This window comes from Streptopelia decaocto (assembly GCF_964273445.1).
Source record: "Streptopelia decaocto genome assembly, chromosome: 1".
In the NCBI taxonomy this organism is placed as follows: Eukaryota; Metazoa; Chordata; class Aves; order Columbiformes; family Columbidae; genus Streptopelia; species Streptopelia decaocto.
This window is the reverse complement of record NC_138663.1, coordinates 190,216,941-190,231,491: the sequence shown is the minus strand read 5'-3', so window position 1 is coordinate 190,231,491 and position 14,551 is coordinate 190,216,941. Positions and strand designations below refer to the sequence as shown.

The 14,551-nt window shown below is 44.5% G+C and overlaps 2 protein-coding genes across 2 annotated transcripts; one reads left to right on the top strand and one right to left on the bottom strand.

Annotated features, from left to right (window-relative positions):
• Window positions 1-3,007: 3,007 nt before the first annotated feature.
• On the top strand, window positions 3,008-7,693 carry GTF3A (general transcription factor IIIA; the record flags this gene model as incomplete). Its single annotated transcript, XM_082043720.1, has 9 exons — window positions 3,008-3,204; window positions 3,503-3,603; window positions 4,135-4,231; window positions 4,423-4,511; window positions 5,448-5,521; window positions 6,382-6,465; window positions 6,878-7,107; window positions 7,212-7,271; window positions 7,532-7,693. The coding sequence occupies exons 1-9, from the start codon at window positions 3,052-3,054 to the stop codon at window positions 7,691-7,693; spliced, it is 1,050 nt and encodes a 349-aa protein (XP_081899846.1). The 5' UTR covers window positions 3,008-3,051.
• A 35-nt stretch (window positions 7,694-7,728) lies between these two features.
• Window positions 7,729-13,947, bottom strand: MTIF3 (mitochondrial translational initiation factor 3). Its single transcript, XM_082043721.1, has 4 exons — window positions 13,835-13,947; window positions 10,556-11,019; window positions 9,181-9,326; window positions 7,729-8,023 (listed from the first exon to the last, which is right to left on the bottom strand). The coding sequence occupies exons 2-4, from the start codon at window positions 11,016-11,018 to the stop codon at window positions 7,811-7,813; spliced, it is 822 nt and encodes a 273-aa protein (XP_081899847.1). The 5' UTR covers window position 11,019; window positions 13,835-13,947; the 3' UTR covers window positions 7,729-7,810.
• Between the last annotated feature and the right edge of the window lie 604 nt (window positions 13,948-14,551).

The window sequence follows — 14,551 nt, the reverse complement described above, 5'->3', positions numbered from 1 at the left end:
TACAATATAGTCAGGGGCTCCACTGGCTGTATTGGCTTATGGCTGAGTATTTATTTTATCAGCTGCCAGATCTCTCAAGCATATTTGAGAGACATTCAAAGCAAAATTCCTGCCTGGAAAAAGTTACTATCTGAGGATATAATCCAAAGCCATGAACGACTGGGAGCATCTCTCTACTGATTTCAAAAGGATTTGAATCAGGCCCCGGGGAACTAGTCCAGCATCTCTACTCACACCTGTAGCCTCTGTGCTCTGAGGACACAACCCTTGTAATAACAACTGCTCACAGGGGTATTTTCAGGATGCACAAATGATACAAGACACTAGTGACCATGGTGGGAAAGCAAGTAAATCTGCTTACTTACATTATTAACAGGCATTTGAGGCAAGTGTTGCTGTCTAACATGTTTCTGACAGACTAATAATTCCGTCTGATGAAACAGCAATTATTATAGTAATGTTACGGTCCACTAAAATAACCATCCCTTCGAGCCACCACTGACAGGAGAGGACGGGTGAAATTGCATTTCTCCTTCTTCCAGGTGAAGAGACTACGTGCCACAGAAGTTCCCTGCAGGGCCTTGCCAGGAGAGGAAGGACTCCTACAGCTCCAGTGTGGCAGCTTCTGTTGCAACCCACCTTCAGAGGATGCCTTGTTTTTATGGTCACAGGTAGCTGCAGGCATAATTTTGCACCTGCAGTTTTGGTCAGATAACTGCTGTCCTTACTGACCCATGTAATGCGATGCCTTGAGAGGCCGGTGCTGCGAGCACAAATAGTTGCAACTGATTAGAAAAGGTACCATTTGCAGGGCAGACATAATGGTGGGTGTTCTGCCCCTTCTGAAAACTGGCTGTGCCGTGTGTCAGGGAGGACTGATAACCCAAACAACATCCTTTGGGCAGGCAGCTCCTTCTTGGAGTTGTGCCAGGAGACAGAGGAGTAACTTTGCTCACTTCAGAGGACGATGGTGGTAAAATGCAGAATTTGGGCTATTTTGTTTTAACCTGGTCTTCTCTGATCCTGTCTAAGGACTGGGTGAGCTGAATGCTTGAAGAGGTAAATCCTTCAGGGTGAACACAGCAAGACAGGGGCAGGACTGGGGCAGGGAGGAGGTGTTTTCCAGAAGAGGGCTGCTCAACACCTCACAGCCCATGTAGGGGCTGTGCCCAAGCCCTCCTTTCCCCCATCCCACTCAGAGAGAGCTTGTGGGGAGCCAGCTCACACAGTTGGGTTTTTCCCTTCTTTTCATACCAGCCATGGGAGACAGGTAGAGACAAAAGACCCAGGCAGTGATATTAACTGACTGTGTAAGGAACTCCTGGGACTTGGTTCTAATTTGGCTTGTGTGACATGCAGGAGATTTTATTCAAAACAGGCAGGTCAAGATAGCTGATGGGAGGGTTGATGGGGAGCAGAGGGTTCTGGGCGCTGCTCTGCACAGCTCTGCTGTGCAACTTCCCCATCGCTTCCAGCCCATCCCTCTCGCAGACAGGAGAGATAATCAGGTAAGGTAGGCATCCTCTATGTCTTCTCTTGGGGGACTAGTCTATTGAGAGATTCATTAAAATCCACTATGCTCAAGACAGAAAAACATCACCTGACAAGAAAAGGCTCTCAATGGAAAACAAGCCTTTGATAGCTTTATGTGCTTCTTGAATACAGGGAAAGCCAGTCAATAAAGTTCCTTGTGGCCTAAAAGCAGAAACATCTGTTGGAGGTGGCTTGCAAAGCTGAATATAGCAGCAGGAAAGCCCAACTGATTAACTCCACCCTCTTCCTAACATGTTTCTGTGGTTCCCAGAAATCCCTAGAAAGGGCTTCTGAGGACACTGGCACCATTACAAGCCAGCTATAATTCTGTAAACAGAGAGATCAAGGAAACATTATCCTAACTGCAGTTCACCTCTGGCATCCAGTTTGCATAATTCACACATGCTTTATCTGCTCTGCCTTAGCTGGGGGACAAGCTTCTGATTTAGGAAAAGATGAAGAGCCTATGCTCTGATAAAGGAAAGAATAAAGCTGGTGTTGAGAGGAGGAAGAGGGCTGGGGGGTTGGGGTCCATATGACCTTGCACTTAGGCTGGAGCTGGGGGAAACAGCAGAGGAGATCAGAGCAGCAATACACTAGATGCAAGAAGCACTTGCAGTTGGCTGGGGTGATTCTTCTCCATGTGAACAACCACCAGGGCCCTTCTCCCAGCCCCTGCTCTTCTCATCCACAATCATCCTAACAAGGAAAGCAGCCAGCGTTCTGGGGCTGGCCCTTGATTGCTTTTCACATTTTGATCTTCTTTCATTTCTGTTTATAGTAATCCCACTGGATGAAAATCCTTAAGAGGAAGAGTCTTTTCTATCCTCTCCTCTGCATCGACATTTTTCAAGACGCAGCTGAATGGAGAGTAGGTAATCTCATCGAGGCTCCCTTTTCCATGAAAGGTTGAATCAGACGATCTTTTGAGGTCCCTTACAACCTGAGCTGGTCTGTGTTCTGGGACTTCAAGTCTGGTGTCAAGTGACAACTTTGTCTCTGACATGCAGGACAGCATGAGACAGACCGCCTGGTTGGTGGGAACCAGGCAGAACCACTTGCCAAAAAACCCCAACACGCCGTTTTAAGGACTTTGTTAGGGAAATATGCATCTCCCATCATGTAGTATGCCTTTTTCCTCCTCAGTGGTACGTTTCTGTCGGGGTGACAGGGTGACATCCTGCACCTCAGAGACACCTCAGCCAGGGCTGCAAACGGCCAGGTAACGGAGGCGGCATCACGGACCGGCACCGAGCTCTCCGGTGGGGAGGAGGCGGCCCAGCGCACCCGTCACGGCCCCTCAGCGGGCCAGGCAGATCACGACCGCCATGCCACGCTGGGCAACCGCAGCCGCGGCCTCGCCAACTGGCGGGCACCACGGAACGGTGACATCTCCCCCCGTCCCACTGCGACGCCGACCCCGCCAGACCGCGCATGCGCCGATCCGACCCCCGCGGCGGCGGGACGGGAGGCGGGAGGGGACATTCTCCGCTCGGAGGCGGTCACGTGTCCTCCCGCATGGCCGGGGAGCGGGCGGCCGGGAGCGCGCAGGAAGGCCCTGGCGGGAACGCGCTTCCCACCAACCGCTTCATCTGCTCCTTCCCCGACTGCGACGCCACGTTCAACAAGGCCTGGCGGCTGGACGTGCACCTCTGCCGGCACACGGGCCAGGTGAGCCGGGTCGGCCGCTGCTGGGCCGCGGGAGCAGCGGCGCGGGGTTCCCGCTCGGGCCCCGCCGTGAGGTTTTGTGGGACTGAGGTGCGGGGCGCCGTGCCGGGGTGGCGGCCTGAGCCGGCCCCTCGGGGGGCTGGGGCAGCCCGCTGCTCCTCTTGGGGTACCCACAACGCGGAGGCGCTGGCTGGGCCGTGTCTGAAGTCCCGCCGCCGGGGGGTCCTGCTGCAGGCGGCCCCTGGGATCAGCCGAGCCCCCCGGGGGAGGTCTGGTCTGTGAACATCCCTCTCTCTGCCAGAGGCCCTATGTCTGCGGTTACGATGGCTGCGGTAAAAGTTTCGTCAGAGAGTTCCACCGGGCTCGACACCTTCTCACACACACTGGGGAGAAGCCGGTCAAGTAAGGCCAGATTTTTTACTTCTTAAAATGTGTTACGCTTGTCCTTATGGAACTGAAGGGCAGTTAGCAGTTGGCGGGGGGGCGGGTACAGAGCATGCACGCCCAGCTTTGCTACCCTGAGTACCCCTAACGGTGTGCACAGGGTGAGATGTGGAACCTCCTCAGCCTAAAACCTCCTGTCTGGCTGTGATCCGCAGCAGATGAGTAAAGGAATGCGCAGATCTCTCCCTGGAATATAGAACTAAAAGACAGAAGGGCAGTTATCTCCTATTACTAAGCCCTTAGTGGCTGCATGTCATGGATTAGAAGCTAGGAATTCTTACATGCTTTGTTAAAATTCTCTTCCAATGTTTTTTCCAGTGGCTTTTGATTGTAATTGTAATTTTTCATGTCTGTAAAGCAAATTTTTATATTTGGGTTGTGAGTTTCGGTTACTCTTTGTGTATTCCTCTTGCCCAATGATTTGTGTATCTGCCTAGGAAACAAATCACTGCTTGAGAGTTATAATAAGAAAACGCAGTTCATTTGCAGGTGCACAGCTGATGGATGCAATCAGAGATTTGTAACACAGGCAAACTTAAAGAAGCACATTAAGCGCAAGCATGAAAATCGGCAAAAGCAGTATGTGGTGAGTAATTACCTTTGGTACTGTAAAGTGGAGACTAAACAAGCTCTTTTTTGCATATCTAATGAAATACTTCAACTTGTTATTATGCCGTATTTGTTTGAGTTCAAATATTGTGATTGGGATTTCAGCAAACACATGTGGACTGGGGTGTCAGTATTTGGCCTCTAATGAAAACTTAATTTCCTAAATAGTGCGACTTTGAAGGCTGTAACAAGTCTTTCAGGAAACATCAACAACTAAAAGTTCATCTGTGTCACCACACCAATGAACCTCCTTTCAAGTAGGTGGATAATTTTAATAATGAACTATAACAATTCCATTTAAACACTGCAGGTGAAAACAGATGCCTTTCTCAACCTTTTTGTTGATGGGGCATTTAAAAAAAATTGCATTAATTTGTGGTCATGGCTGCAACTACATTTCTTGTGCTAGTCCTTTGCTCATTAGTCTGTTTTGACCAACAGCCTTGGTGCTCTGTAACTTCAGCATTCCAGACATCTTATGATTTGTCACAGATTCACATGAAAAATAAACAAATAAAAAAACAGCTTTAAGTATACACAGTCTGAAATACAAGCATAAGAGCTTGCACAGCAGTGAAAAATGCAGCTGTGTTTTCAAGTAAAAAGTAATGACTTAGGAAACGCTGAGTAGTAGTTTAAAAAGGTGAGAGGCTTGGATGCCCATCTGAGCAGCTGTGCATTGCAGCTCCATTATTTACATGACACACCAGTATAGATTTGATGAAAGCAAAGTTTAGTCTTGTATTTCTTACAGGTGAAACACACTTAACAGGAGTGTTCCCCTTAACTGAAGTGCACTAGTGTGGCTGGGTGACAGACACAAAAATGCTGTCAGTGCTCTGCTGCTGCTCTGACAGGTAGATCTGTGCAAGCCACTTAAACCCTCCACTGTCTCTCTCTTGTTTATGATCCAAGAGCCTACTTAGTAGGGATGTTGTGAGGTTTGATTTGTTACCTCAAGCTTAACTTGCTGTTTACGCATAAATGATACTATAGTTTTAACTCTTGAGGGGATCAGAGTCCTCTATTAGCAACGTATTATGGAATTCACTTTTACAAGAGGGGGAGAAAGAACACATATCTAGGCAAGGGGAAACTTGGATTATTTTGTCCACTTTAATTGTTCTTGACTTAAAGAACAAAAAATATGTGGATGCAGTGAAAGAAATTAAACCACTGTACTTTATACCTAGATGTAGTAATGAAGGATGTGGAAAGTACTTTTCGACTCCAAGTCGACTAAAGCGGCACGAGAAGATACATGAAGGTAACACAGTTTTTTGTCTTGCTGCAGTTACATTTTAGCAAAGGAGAAAGGACTTCTTCCAGTACTTACAGTATGCAGGGATGTATGACATGGAAGTATACTGGGCCTGGTGATCCAGACAGACAAAACCAGAAGACCCCTTTTGAACAGCCAAATGGGATACAATTGCAAGGGATTGCAGTGGCCAGTTACTATGTACTTGCAGCAGTCTGACCAGAGCTCAGGATTCCTTCAGTCATTTCTTCTTCTTATGTGCTTCCTTGTCAATAATGCATCTTCTGGGAATGGGCTAATGGCTAAGGCTTAGACCTCCAGAGGTTAGGATCAGTTGCCAGTTCTGCCACAAATTTCCTATGGAGCCTTGGCAAAACCATGTAGGCTTGCATTTTTAAAGTTATTAATGTACCTATGTGAAGGGTATTTAAGTGGAATTGCCAGGAGGTGATCATGTATGTTTGATCTAATTCTGCTACACTCCTGTCCATTTTTTCAGTACTGTTGACAGCTAACCTGCTTTCCAGTGCTAGAAAAAAAAAAACACACACACACACACAGACATAAAAAGAACAAATAAGGGCCTAGGAAGAGTATCTAAAAAGCTGCTATTTGTATTCTCTTCCTTTCTGAAGACAGGTATGTGTTTTGTTGTTTAGCCTCTCCAGTCCTGAGCTTTTAAGTAGTTTTGACTTTCTGTGGTTTGTTTAAAAACCGTTCTGTCTACTTTATAGAAAGGTAGAGTCTCTTTAGAGTCTGGAATATTACTGTATGGTCACGATCTTTTTAATATGCAATACAAATATTCGTACAGGAATATATTATTACAGTAATTTGTGATTGTAAACATCTGTTGTGTCTAATAGGCTATGCATGCAAGAAGGAAAACTGCTCATATACTGCAAAAACTTGGACAGAGCTTCTGAAACATAATAAAGAAAGTCATACAGGTAAAGTCCAAATGCTTTAGTAAACAGAACTTAACTTTTGATACAAATAGGAAGCAAACTGCTAATCTGAAGAAGAGTCCTTGCTGAATTCATTTCATCATCTTGTCATTGTGTCTAGACAAACTTTTTTAGTAATACTTTATTGGTAAAATGGTTGTTATTATGGTTAGACCTTAAACTGATGAAAATGCTTCTCACTATACTAAATTTGCTTTGTGATCCAGTTAACAAGAAATTGTACAATGTAGGATTTAATATCTGGGTAATTCATACTAGATTATTCTCTTCCAGTCTCTGAGTTCCTTGCATTTCATGTGGATTTTAGCATTGTTCTAGAGGACTACTAGGGTTTGATTCTAAGCTCCTGTCAGGAGCTATTAATTTATACTCTGCCTGTCTGTTTCTCACTCAGAGCCAATAGTTTGCAGTACATGTTACAAAACTTTTAAACGGAAAGATTACCTCAAGCAGCATCAAAAAACACATGCTGTAGAGAGGGAAGTCTATGGATGCCCGAGAGAAGGATGTGGGAGAACTTACACAACTGTATTTAACCTTCAAAGCCATATCCTCTCTTTTCACGAGGAGAAAAAAACATTCTCTTGTGATTATCCAGGCTGTGGAAGAGTGTTTGCAATGAAGGTATGCTTTGTTTTGTTTTGTTTTTTAAACTGTCCTAATATGATCACATAATCTGAAACGATAAACCTAACTTTATTTTTCCCCCCTGCTCTTTGTAACTGTAGCAGAGCCTAGCAAGGCACACAGTTGTACATGACCCTGAAAAAAGGAAGCTGAACTTGAAAGTAAGTTATACGCTTGAAATCTCAACCATAGCCCATCATTTCAGAGGAGGGTAAACATTACATGTTTTAGAATGTGACTTCAAGCAGGAAAACAGGCCAGCTATCTACACTTAATTTCCAAACCTCCTTTAGATAATGCATTTCTGGCCTATTCATTAATTTCTTCTCCATCCCTCCTCCCTGCCTGCCCCCCCCCACCAAGTTGTAGTCTTTGCTCCATAGATATGTTAAGGTGCTAATTCTAGATTTATTTCTGCCAGGCAAAGCGTTCTCGTCCTAAGAGGAGCTTAGCCTCTCGTCTGAGCGGCTACATTCCTCCTAAAACACAGCCAGGAAAGGATGCGGTTGTGACAGACACCAAGACAATGGATAAGCCCATAGAAAATGAAATACCAACTGTTGAAATCCTGACTCTGCAGTGAAGGCTGAGACAACATTCTTCATGGAATGACCAGTGCAAAGTTCAACAATAACTTTATTTTTGTAGGATTTTTTTTAAATTCATATTTTTTTACACCTCTTCGTAAAGTCACTGATGGTTACTGATGCAATTCACTTGACTTCAGATCTTCATTTTCATCTTTTTTTGCTTCACTGTTTTTCTGTTCTGCAATCTTCTGGTATGCTTTCAACTCTTTGTCAGACATGTGTCTCAAAATACAGGTACTCACCCCTTCTCTAGCAACTCTTGGCTTAGAAAGATAAGTGGCTTTCTCAGCCACAGTCTCCAAAATCTGGTCAAAAATCATGAACTAAAAAGAAGGAGAAAAACAGGACTAAATGCACAAACACAGATAGAAAAATATTTCAGGGTGTTCTGTAATGACACTGTCTCCTGCTTGTGGTTTAGCTATGTTAGGGAATAGACTGCCTTAGCTTATTGAATTATTCGGTATACTGCTTCTTATAGAACTTGTTTAGGAACTGCTTATATAGAATTTCCTTAGCATAAGTAAGTTTGCTTAGCATAACTTCTGTAAGCTGTGAACCTCTGTACTTTCTGCTTCCTTAAGTAAAACAAGCCACAGAGTCTTCAAGCTAGACAGGGGAGCTGCATCCCTGGAGATAAGGAACAGAATGGCATCTAACAGAAGAACATTTTTGCTGTTACCAAGAAACTATTTTCTCCAGCTGTGGGTGCAAAATAGCAACTGAAGGTCAGAACTTTGACTGACATGCCACCTGATGAAAATGAAGAGATCCAATGAAGAAGAAGGAGAAACCAGACTCTAATTTTGCAGCTGGCCCAGAGTGACATGCAGGGAGTGGGAGTTTGTATTGTGGGCGTGTAATTGTGTGTGTTTTTTTTCTGCTGAGGGTCCCTCTTCAGGAGGTGCCCAGCTGGAGCTGCTCCACCCTGTACCTTGTAAATAAATTATTTATTTTAGAATAATTTTTAGAATCCATGTCTGAGTCTCTGCTATGGGAAACCTAGGGAAAAGGAACTTCTCTAACACTAGCTGAAACGAGCTATTTGCTAGTCTGGGTTTGAGCAACTCAGCTTGTCTTTTCCTAAGCATTAGTTCTTCACTCATAAGCAGGTTTAGAAAAGTCACGAGAAGACGAGAGGTATTCATAGGAGGTATATATATAAGTCACCAGAGGTATAGATAGGAAAAATTCACCAGCCCAGTTAAGAGGGTGGTGCTGCAAAGGAGGAGAAACTTCTCAGACTCTGCTGTCAAAGCCAGCATTATAACGGCATTCTTAGGAAAACACGGTATGTGAGTTCTCTCTATGGGACTGCTTTTCTGGAACTGCAGTGTTTGGACAAACGTTACTTTGGTGGGACCTAGACTTGAGCAGTACATGATACACTAAAAATCCTGGCAGTACTGAACAGGGGAAGTTAATCCAAGTACACCTATTTCATGAAATTGATTGGTCCAATTTTCAGGAGTCCACTTACCATGTCTGTAGTGCTACCCTTTGCTTGCCGGATGGTAACTTTCACGTGGTATTTCTTTTCAATCCACTGTGCTATCTGTTTAGTCTTGGTTTCTAAGTCATTCTTGGCAATAGCTGAAGAAAAGGATAACTCCTTCTGAACTGTCTCTGTTTAAAACAGAAGTAAAGCTGTGTTGGTTTAACACCTGACAAACCTGTACCAGCTGCTCTCTTTCAGCAGACTACGGTGCTTTGCGTAACTGCCTCCCCAAGTGCTGCTTTCCCATACATAACATCCCAATCTCATTGTCTCGACATGCACCACCCTCACTTGAGAAGGTGGCTACTTCATATCTCACAATCACTGCCCTAATTGGGAGACCAAGTGCATGTTTGAGGCACACATTGAAGTCTCTTCAGGGTCAGAAGGCTTAAAGTATTTTTTATTTTAATTATAGTTTTGTTCACACCACCCATAATGCAGGTCTAAGAAAGATAAACTGGTAAGCATGGGAATTAAAGACGTGGTGTGCAAATTCCTGTGTTCATCACACAGTATAGCTGAATGTGAAAGCTTTTAAGTTAGATAGGTTTTTGTCTCAAGCCCATTTTCTTGAATGGTAAAGTGCAATACTCAACTGGACATGATGCATTGTAGTATATTTGAACAATTTATGGTCTCTTCCTCCTCAAAGATTCTCTAGTTACCATTTGAATACATTTTTGTAGTTTCTTGAACAGAAAAATGCACTACCACAATAGTACTCTCTTCTAAAATCAGAACTCTAACCAAACCACAGGTGTCTGCGTTAGCCTGAGAAATAGAAAAAAGGATACAAGGTCAGATGCCTTTTCCAAAACCTCTTTGCTAAACTCAGTTTGTTAAACTGCTGGAGCACGCTGACTTAAGAACAAACACTGAAACGTGTTCCAGTATTGAAAAAGCTGCTCTCTTACTCTGTACAAAAAAGGACTCCAGATGTTGTCTTCCTAGCAGCAAGATGGGAATGAGTACTGCTGACAAAAATATACTGGTGTTTCTAGTACTCTGTTTGTAAAATCTGCCAGTCACTTTATGCCTTAGCACAAGTACAGAAATTCTGTGAGTCTCACAGAACCAGGGTCCAGTTATATTGACTTAAATAAAAAATGTTTTTTTTTAAAAAGCGAGCAGATACCAAAATAGTAAATCCTGATAAGGCAATAGAAGGCTTCTCTGTGGAAACCAAGACTAATCCAAAATTGTATTTTCACCACTGCAACTCCTCAATAGTGTGGACTGCAGTGATATTGTTTTGGATTTACACACAAATAGAAGAGGATTTCATCTGCTGAAACCACTTTTAATGCAGCGTTTTTCAAAGTGCTCAGTGTTGTAGTGTAAACAATGCACATACCTGCTTTTGGACTTGCTTTTTTCTTCTCTGCACGTTTAAGCTGTTCTTCATGAATCTGCTGCCCAGTCATTAGTCTGTATACAGGAGGTTCTGCATTCGCACGAAGGAGAACTAGTTTCAGGTCATGCTGATCCATAAGTTTGAGTGCCTCTGCTCGGTGCATATTTCCTAAGCTCTCTCCATCCTGGTTGATTAAGTGCAAAATCCGATCAGGAATTCTTCGCCCAACACTTCCAAATGCTGTTTTCCTTTTCGGTTCCGTGTGAGATTTTTCAGCTGTACAAAATGGCTGAGCAAGTCCAAACACAGTTGACTTTCTAGGGTCAGGTACCACCACCCAGAATGGAAAAAAGACCCTCTTTTGTGGTGTTTGTGTCAGAAGAGTACCAAAGAATCTTTTTGCATGTCTATTCTCATTTCTGGTTGCTTGACATAAAAGTTTCATCACGCAAGAGGCTGTCATTCTGAAGAAGCAGAGAAGAAGAAAAACCAAGTTAACCCCATCAGTCAGATTCTTCTAGTTATTTTACAAAGACTTGATGCCAGTTCAGAAAACCCTAGTCCTCTTTCAAAAAGATGTGTGGTGTTACTATACAGAATGAGCAACCAACAGTGACATTCCAGTAGCAGAGGGCTATAACTCAGAGAGAAAATCTAGCAAAGAAACAAAATTTATTAAGAGTTTATTTTATCTTCAGTATTTTAAAGTTTGAGCCTGAACTCCTTTAAGGAATCTAAAATTTCCAGTTCATTTCTCCTCACAAGACCATCTACTCCTACACAACCTTTTTGTGTGTAGAGATTAGCCAATGGTTAAGAGGGAGAAGCTGTTGCCAAATGAAAAGGTGTGTCAGACTTTTAAAATTTTCAGTCTGGTTATTTTCTTTAAGTATCTAACACTAGGACTTCCTTCCCAATTCTGATACTCCTCATTGGAAAGTGTTTAATTTAAGCCGTATTAATCCAGAACTGCTCTAATCCCGTAGTGAACGAAGTGGCCACTTGTGCAATATCCAACAGCAGCCGTGCCAGCATATACAGCCTGACTCTTCTATGTTTTGTAAGGTTTTGGAATTTCAAAGCCTTGACCACACAGAGTAAGACTGCCATGCATAATCTTCACCTTGGCATTAAAACATGACAAAATAACCATTACTATACTTGAAAATATGGTTTATCCCAGGGTTGAAAACTGTTCATAGCTAGGCATGCAACTTGCTTCTCATAGCACTGACCCCAAGTTGTGTATGTTTCTCAGTTTTCCAAATGTCATTTTGTGGAAGTATTCCAGCTATTTACTTGGTCTTACATGGATTATTCACTGTTATTTCAGTAACCTTAAAAAAAAAATTAAAAAGTGTTTTTACTGTCATTTAAGCTCAAATTCCATAGATTCAGCCATGCCTCAAAGTGAAAACAGTGCCTTAATTTTAAACCTATTTTATCAGACATTTAAAGTTTTTCATAAACATTAAATTTAGGGTGGCACATTCCTATTTGTTGTAGGCTGATTTCTTCCAGTTATCAAAACTATTTAGATTTCTTATATACAGAAAGCATACACCTAAGGAGCATTAACTGTTTGGACAGTGCAATTTGCTGTAGACATTTTACCAGAACCATCTAACAAAACACTGATAATGATATTTTTCTTCTTCTTGAATGATGAAAAAAGTGAAAAATAAAGACACAGATAAGATTTGCCTGCAATACATGGACTGGAAAACAAGCAACACGTTCATATGCAAATTAAAATTTAAATAAATTGTTACAGACATCTATCTTGGCACTACTCATGAAGTTATACTTTCAAAACAAGCCTCAAAATACACAAGCACTTGAAATTTGAAGACTAGTGAAAGTGATCTTTGTGGTGTTTCTTCCATTATAAATTTTTCCTCATTTCTCTCTGCTTCTCTTGGAATCCCCCTGGTAATTTTGCCGCACTTGACCATTATTTGCATTTTGTTAAAAACTCCAGAAATTGGCCATTTTTTAACAGCTGCAAAATCTTTAGAAGTAAAGAACAACCTGTGGAGTATTTGCAGTTTTGGTATTCCATATTTAAAAGGCAGCAAGTGCAGGAAAAGTCAAGGATGACACAAGAAACCAAAACCAGGTTGTACCAGAAGAGCAGGCAGGAATGTGACTTCTTTTGCCTAGGAAGGAATGTGACTCCCCTTGATAAATATATATATATGCATACATATATATGTGTATGACATTGTGTAAATATTTATCCATGGGCATGGAGAAGGTGCAAACAATCAGAAAGGCCCCTGCCAAGTCCGAACCAGAACTGTGGCCCCAGGGAAACACGGGTTTTCCTTGGCTGTGGTGATGGCCCTACAATAACACACCCACTGCCAGCACCAGAGTATCTCTGTGCATCATCAGCGCAGCCACACAAAAACCAGTAAGTCCTTATTTTTAAAATGGTTTCATAAACCAGCTGCAGACTGTGCACTGCAGACTTACAGACTGTAATCTTGGTAACGCTTTGGTGCATTATAAAATACTATAATTATCTTGCATTCAGAGGGAGCTAGCTTGTCTTTGTCAGTTACTGACTTCTAAGTAATAGTATCACAGCTATGAAATAAGTTTATTTTAAATAAGTCACAGTCTTGCTCTGCTTAACACGTTTTTGCCTTTATTCTCCTTCCTTCTTTGTTGCTATTAAATCTACTCAATTTTGCCTTGAGAGGAAATTAATAAAACTTTTTGTGGAATGATTTTTCTTCACGTAACACAGCACGTATTTTGCTGTGTGCATCTCTGTCAGTGCATTATCAAGCCCGGGTGACTTTGCCGGGAGTCCGAGGAGCTGTCGGGCACAGCGCCGGGCACCGCGGGAGCCGCAGGACACGCCGCTGTCCCCGCACCCGCGGGACGTGTTCTGCCGCACGCGTGAGCGCTGCAGCGCCTACAGCTCCGCGCATCTGCCGCGGGAGATGTCTTCCACCTTGCGGGAGCTGCTGGCGTGTGTCGTCCTATGCTGTCCCATGTAAACACAGGCTGGAAAGACGCTATTTTCATTTCACGCATGGGTTTGCGCGGGGGTATGTGTCCTGCTGTGTTTGCGGTCCCGGGTGTGCACGGCGGGGACGTTACCCTTTTGTGTGCGTGTGGTGCCACCGGCTGTGACCCTGTGCCCGGGCCGGGGGATGTGTCGGTGCAGGCAGGCCCTGGGGCGGCGGTTTTGGCCCCGCTGCCCGGAGCCCGCCGGGCCTCCCGCCCCGGCCCGCATCGCCTTCCCCCGCGCCGGGCGGCTCTTACCTGCCGGCCGAGCCGCCAGCCCGCCGCAGCAGCCGAGACACCGGCCAGACCGCCGGGAGGGTGGAGCCTGGCCCGGCTCTTCCCCTTCTTCCTCCTCCTCTTCCTCTTCCTCCTCCCGCTCCCCCACCCACCTGCGGGGCTGCGCGCGCACAGACGTGCGTGTGCCCGTGTGCGCCGGGCGCGCTCCCGCGCCTCGCCCTTGCCCGCGGCTGCGCGCTCGTGTGCAGCGCTGCGCGGGTGCGCGCGTGCGTCTGTGCTCAGCTGCTGCAGCAGTGATGGACACACGGGTGCGGCGGGGGGTGCCTGTGTCTGAGCCTCTGCTCTGTATGTGTGTACACCGGGTGTACACCTTGTCTGTATGCCTGTCTGTCCACACGCTGTTCCCATGAGCGTCTGCGTGTTGTGCACACCTCGGGTATATACAGGTGTGGTTTTGCATATGGCTGTTTGTGTGCAGGGAGTTTCTGTTTGCAGGGGCGGTTTTTCATGGCTGTTTTTGCGTAGAGTTTCCATGCACTGGTTTGTGCGTCCCTCCTGCTGTGTATCGCATATTTCCATGCTGATATATGTGCACGTTGTGCCTGCCTGATTCTGCCCGTGCAGTTGCTTGGTTGTGCTATTTTCCCGGGTGTGCCACCACTGACTTGTGCCTTTTTGCTGATTGTGAGTCTTTGTTGCACTGGGGGAGCCAGTTGCCTGGCGGCATAAGGGCTGCTG

What these genes read in the sequence shown, in the direction of transcription:
- MTIF3 (XM_082043721.1), bottom strand. Translation starts at nt 11,018, where the DNA reads ATGACAGCCTCTTGCGTGATGAAACTTTTATGTCAAGCAACCAGAAAT. An exon ending in AAAAGCAAGTCCAAAAGCAG is followed by an intron (nt 9,327 to 10,555) that starts GTATGTGCATTG and finishes TGTTTTAAACAG; the next exon opens with AGACAGTTCAGAAGGAGTTA. An exon ending in AGGGTAGCACTACAGACATG is followed by an intron (nt 8,024 to 9,180) that starts GTAAGTGGACTC and finishes CCTTCTTTTTAG; the next exon opens with TTCATGATTTTTGACCAGAT.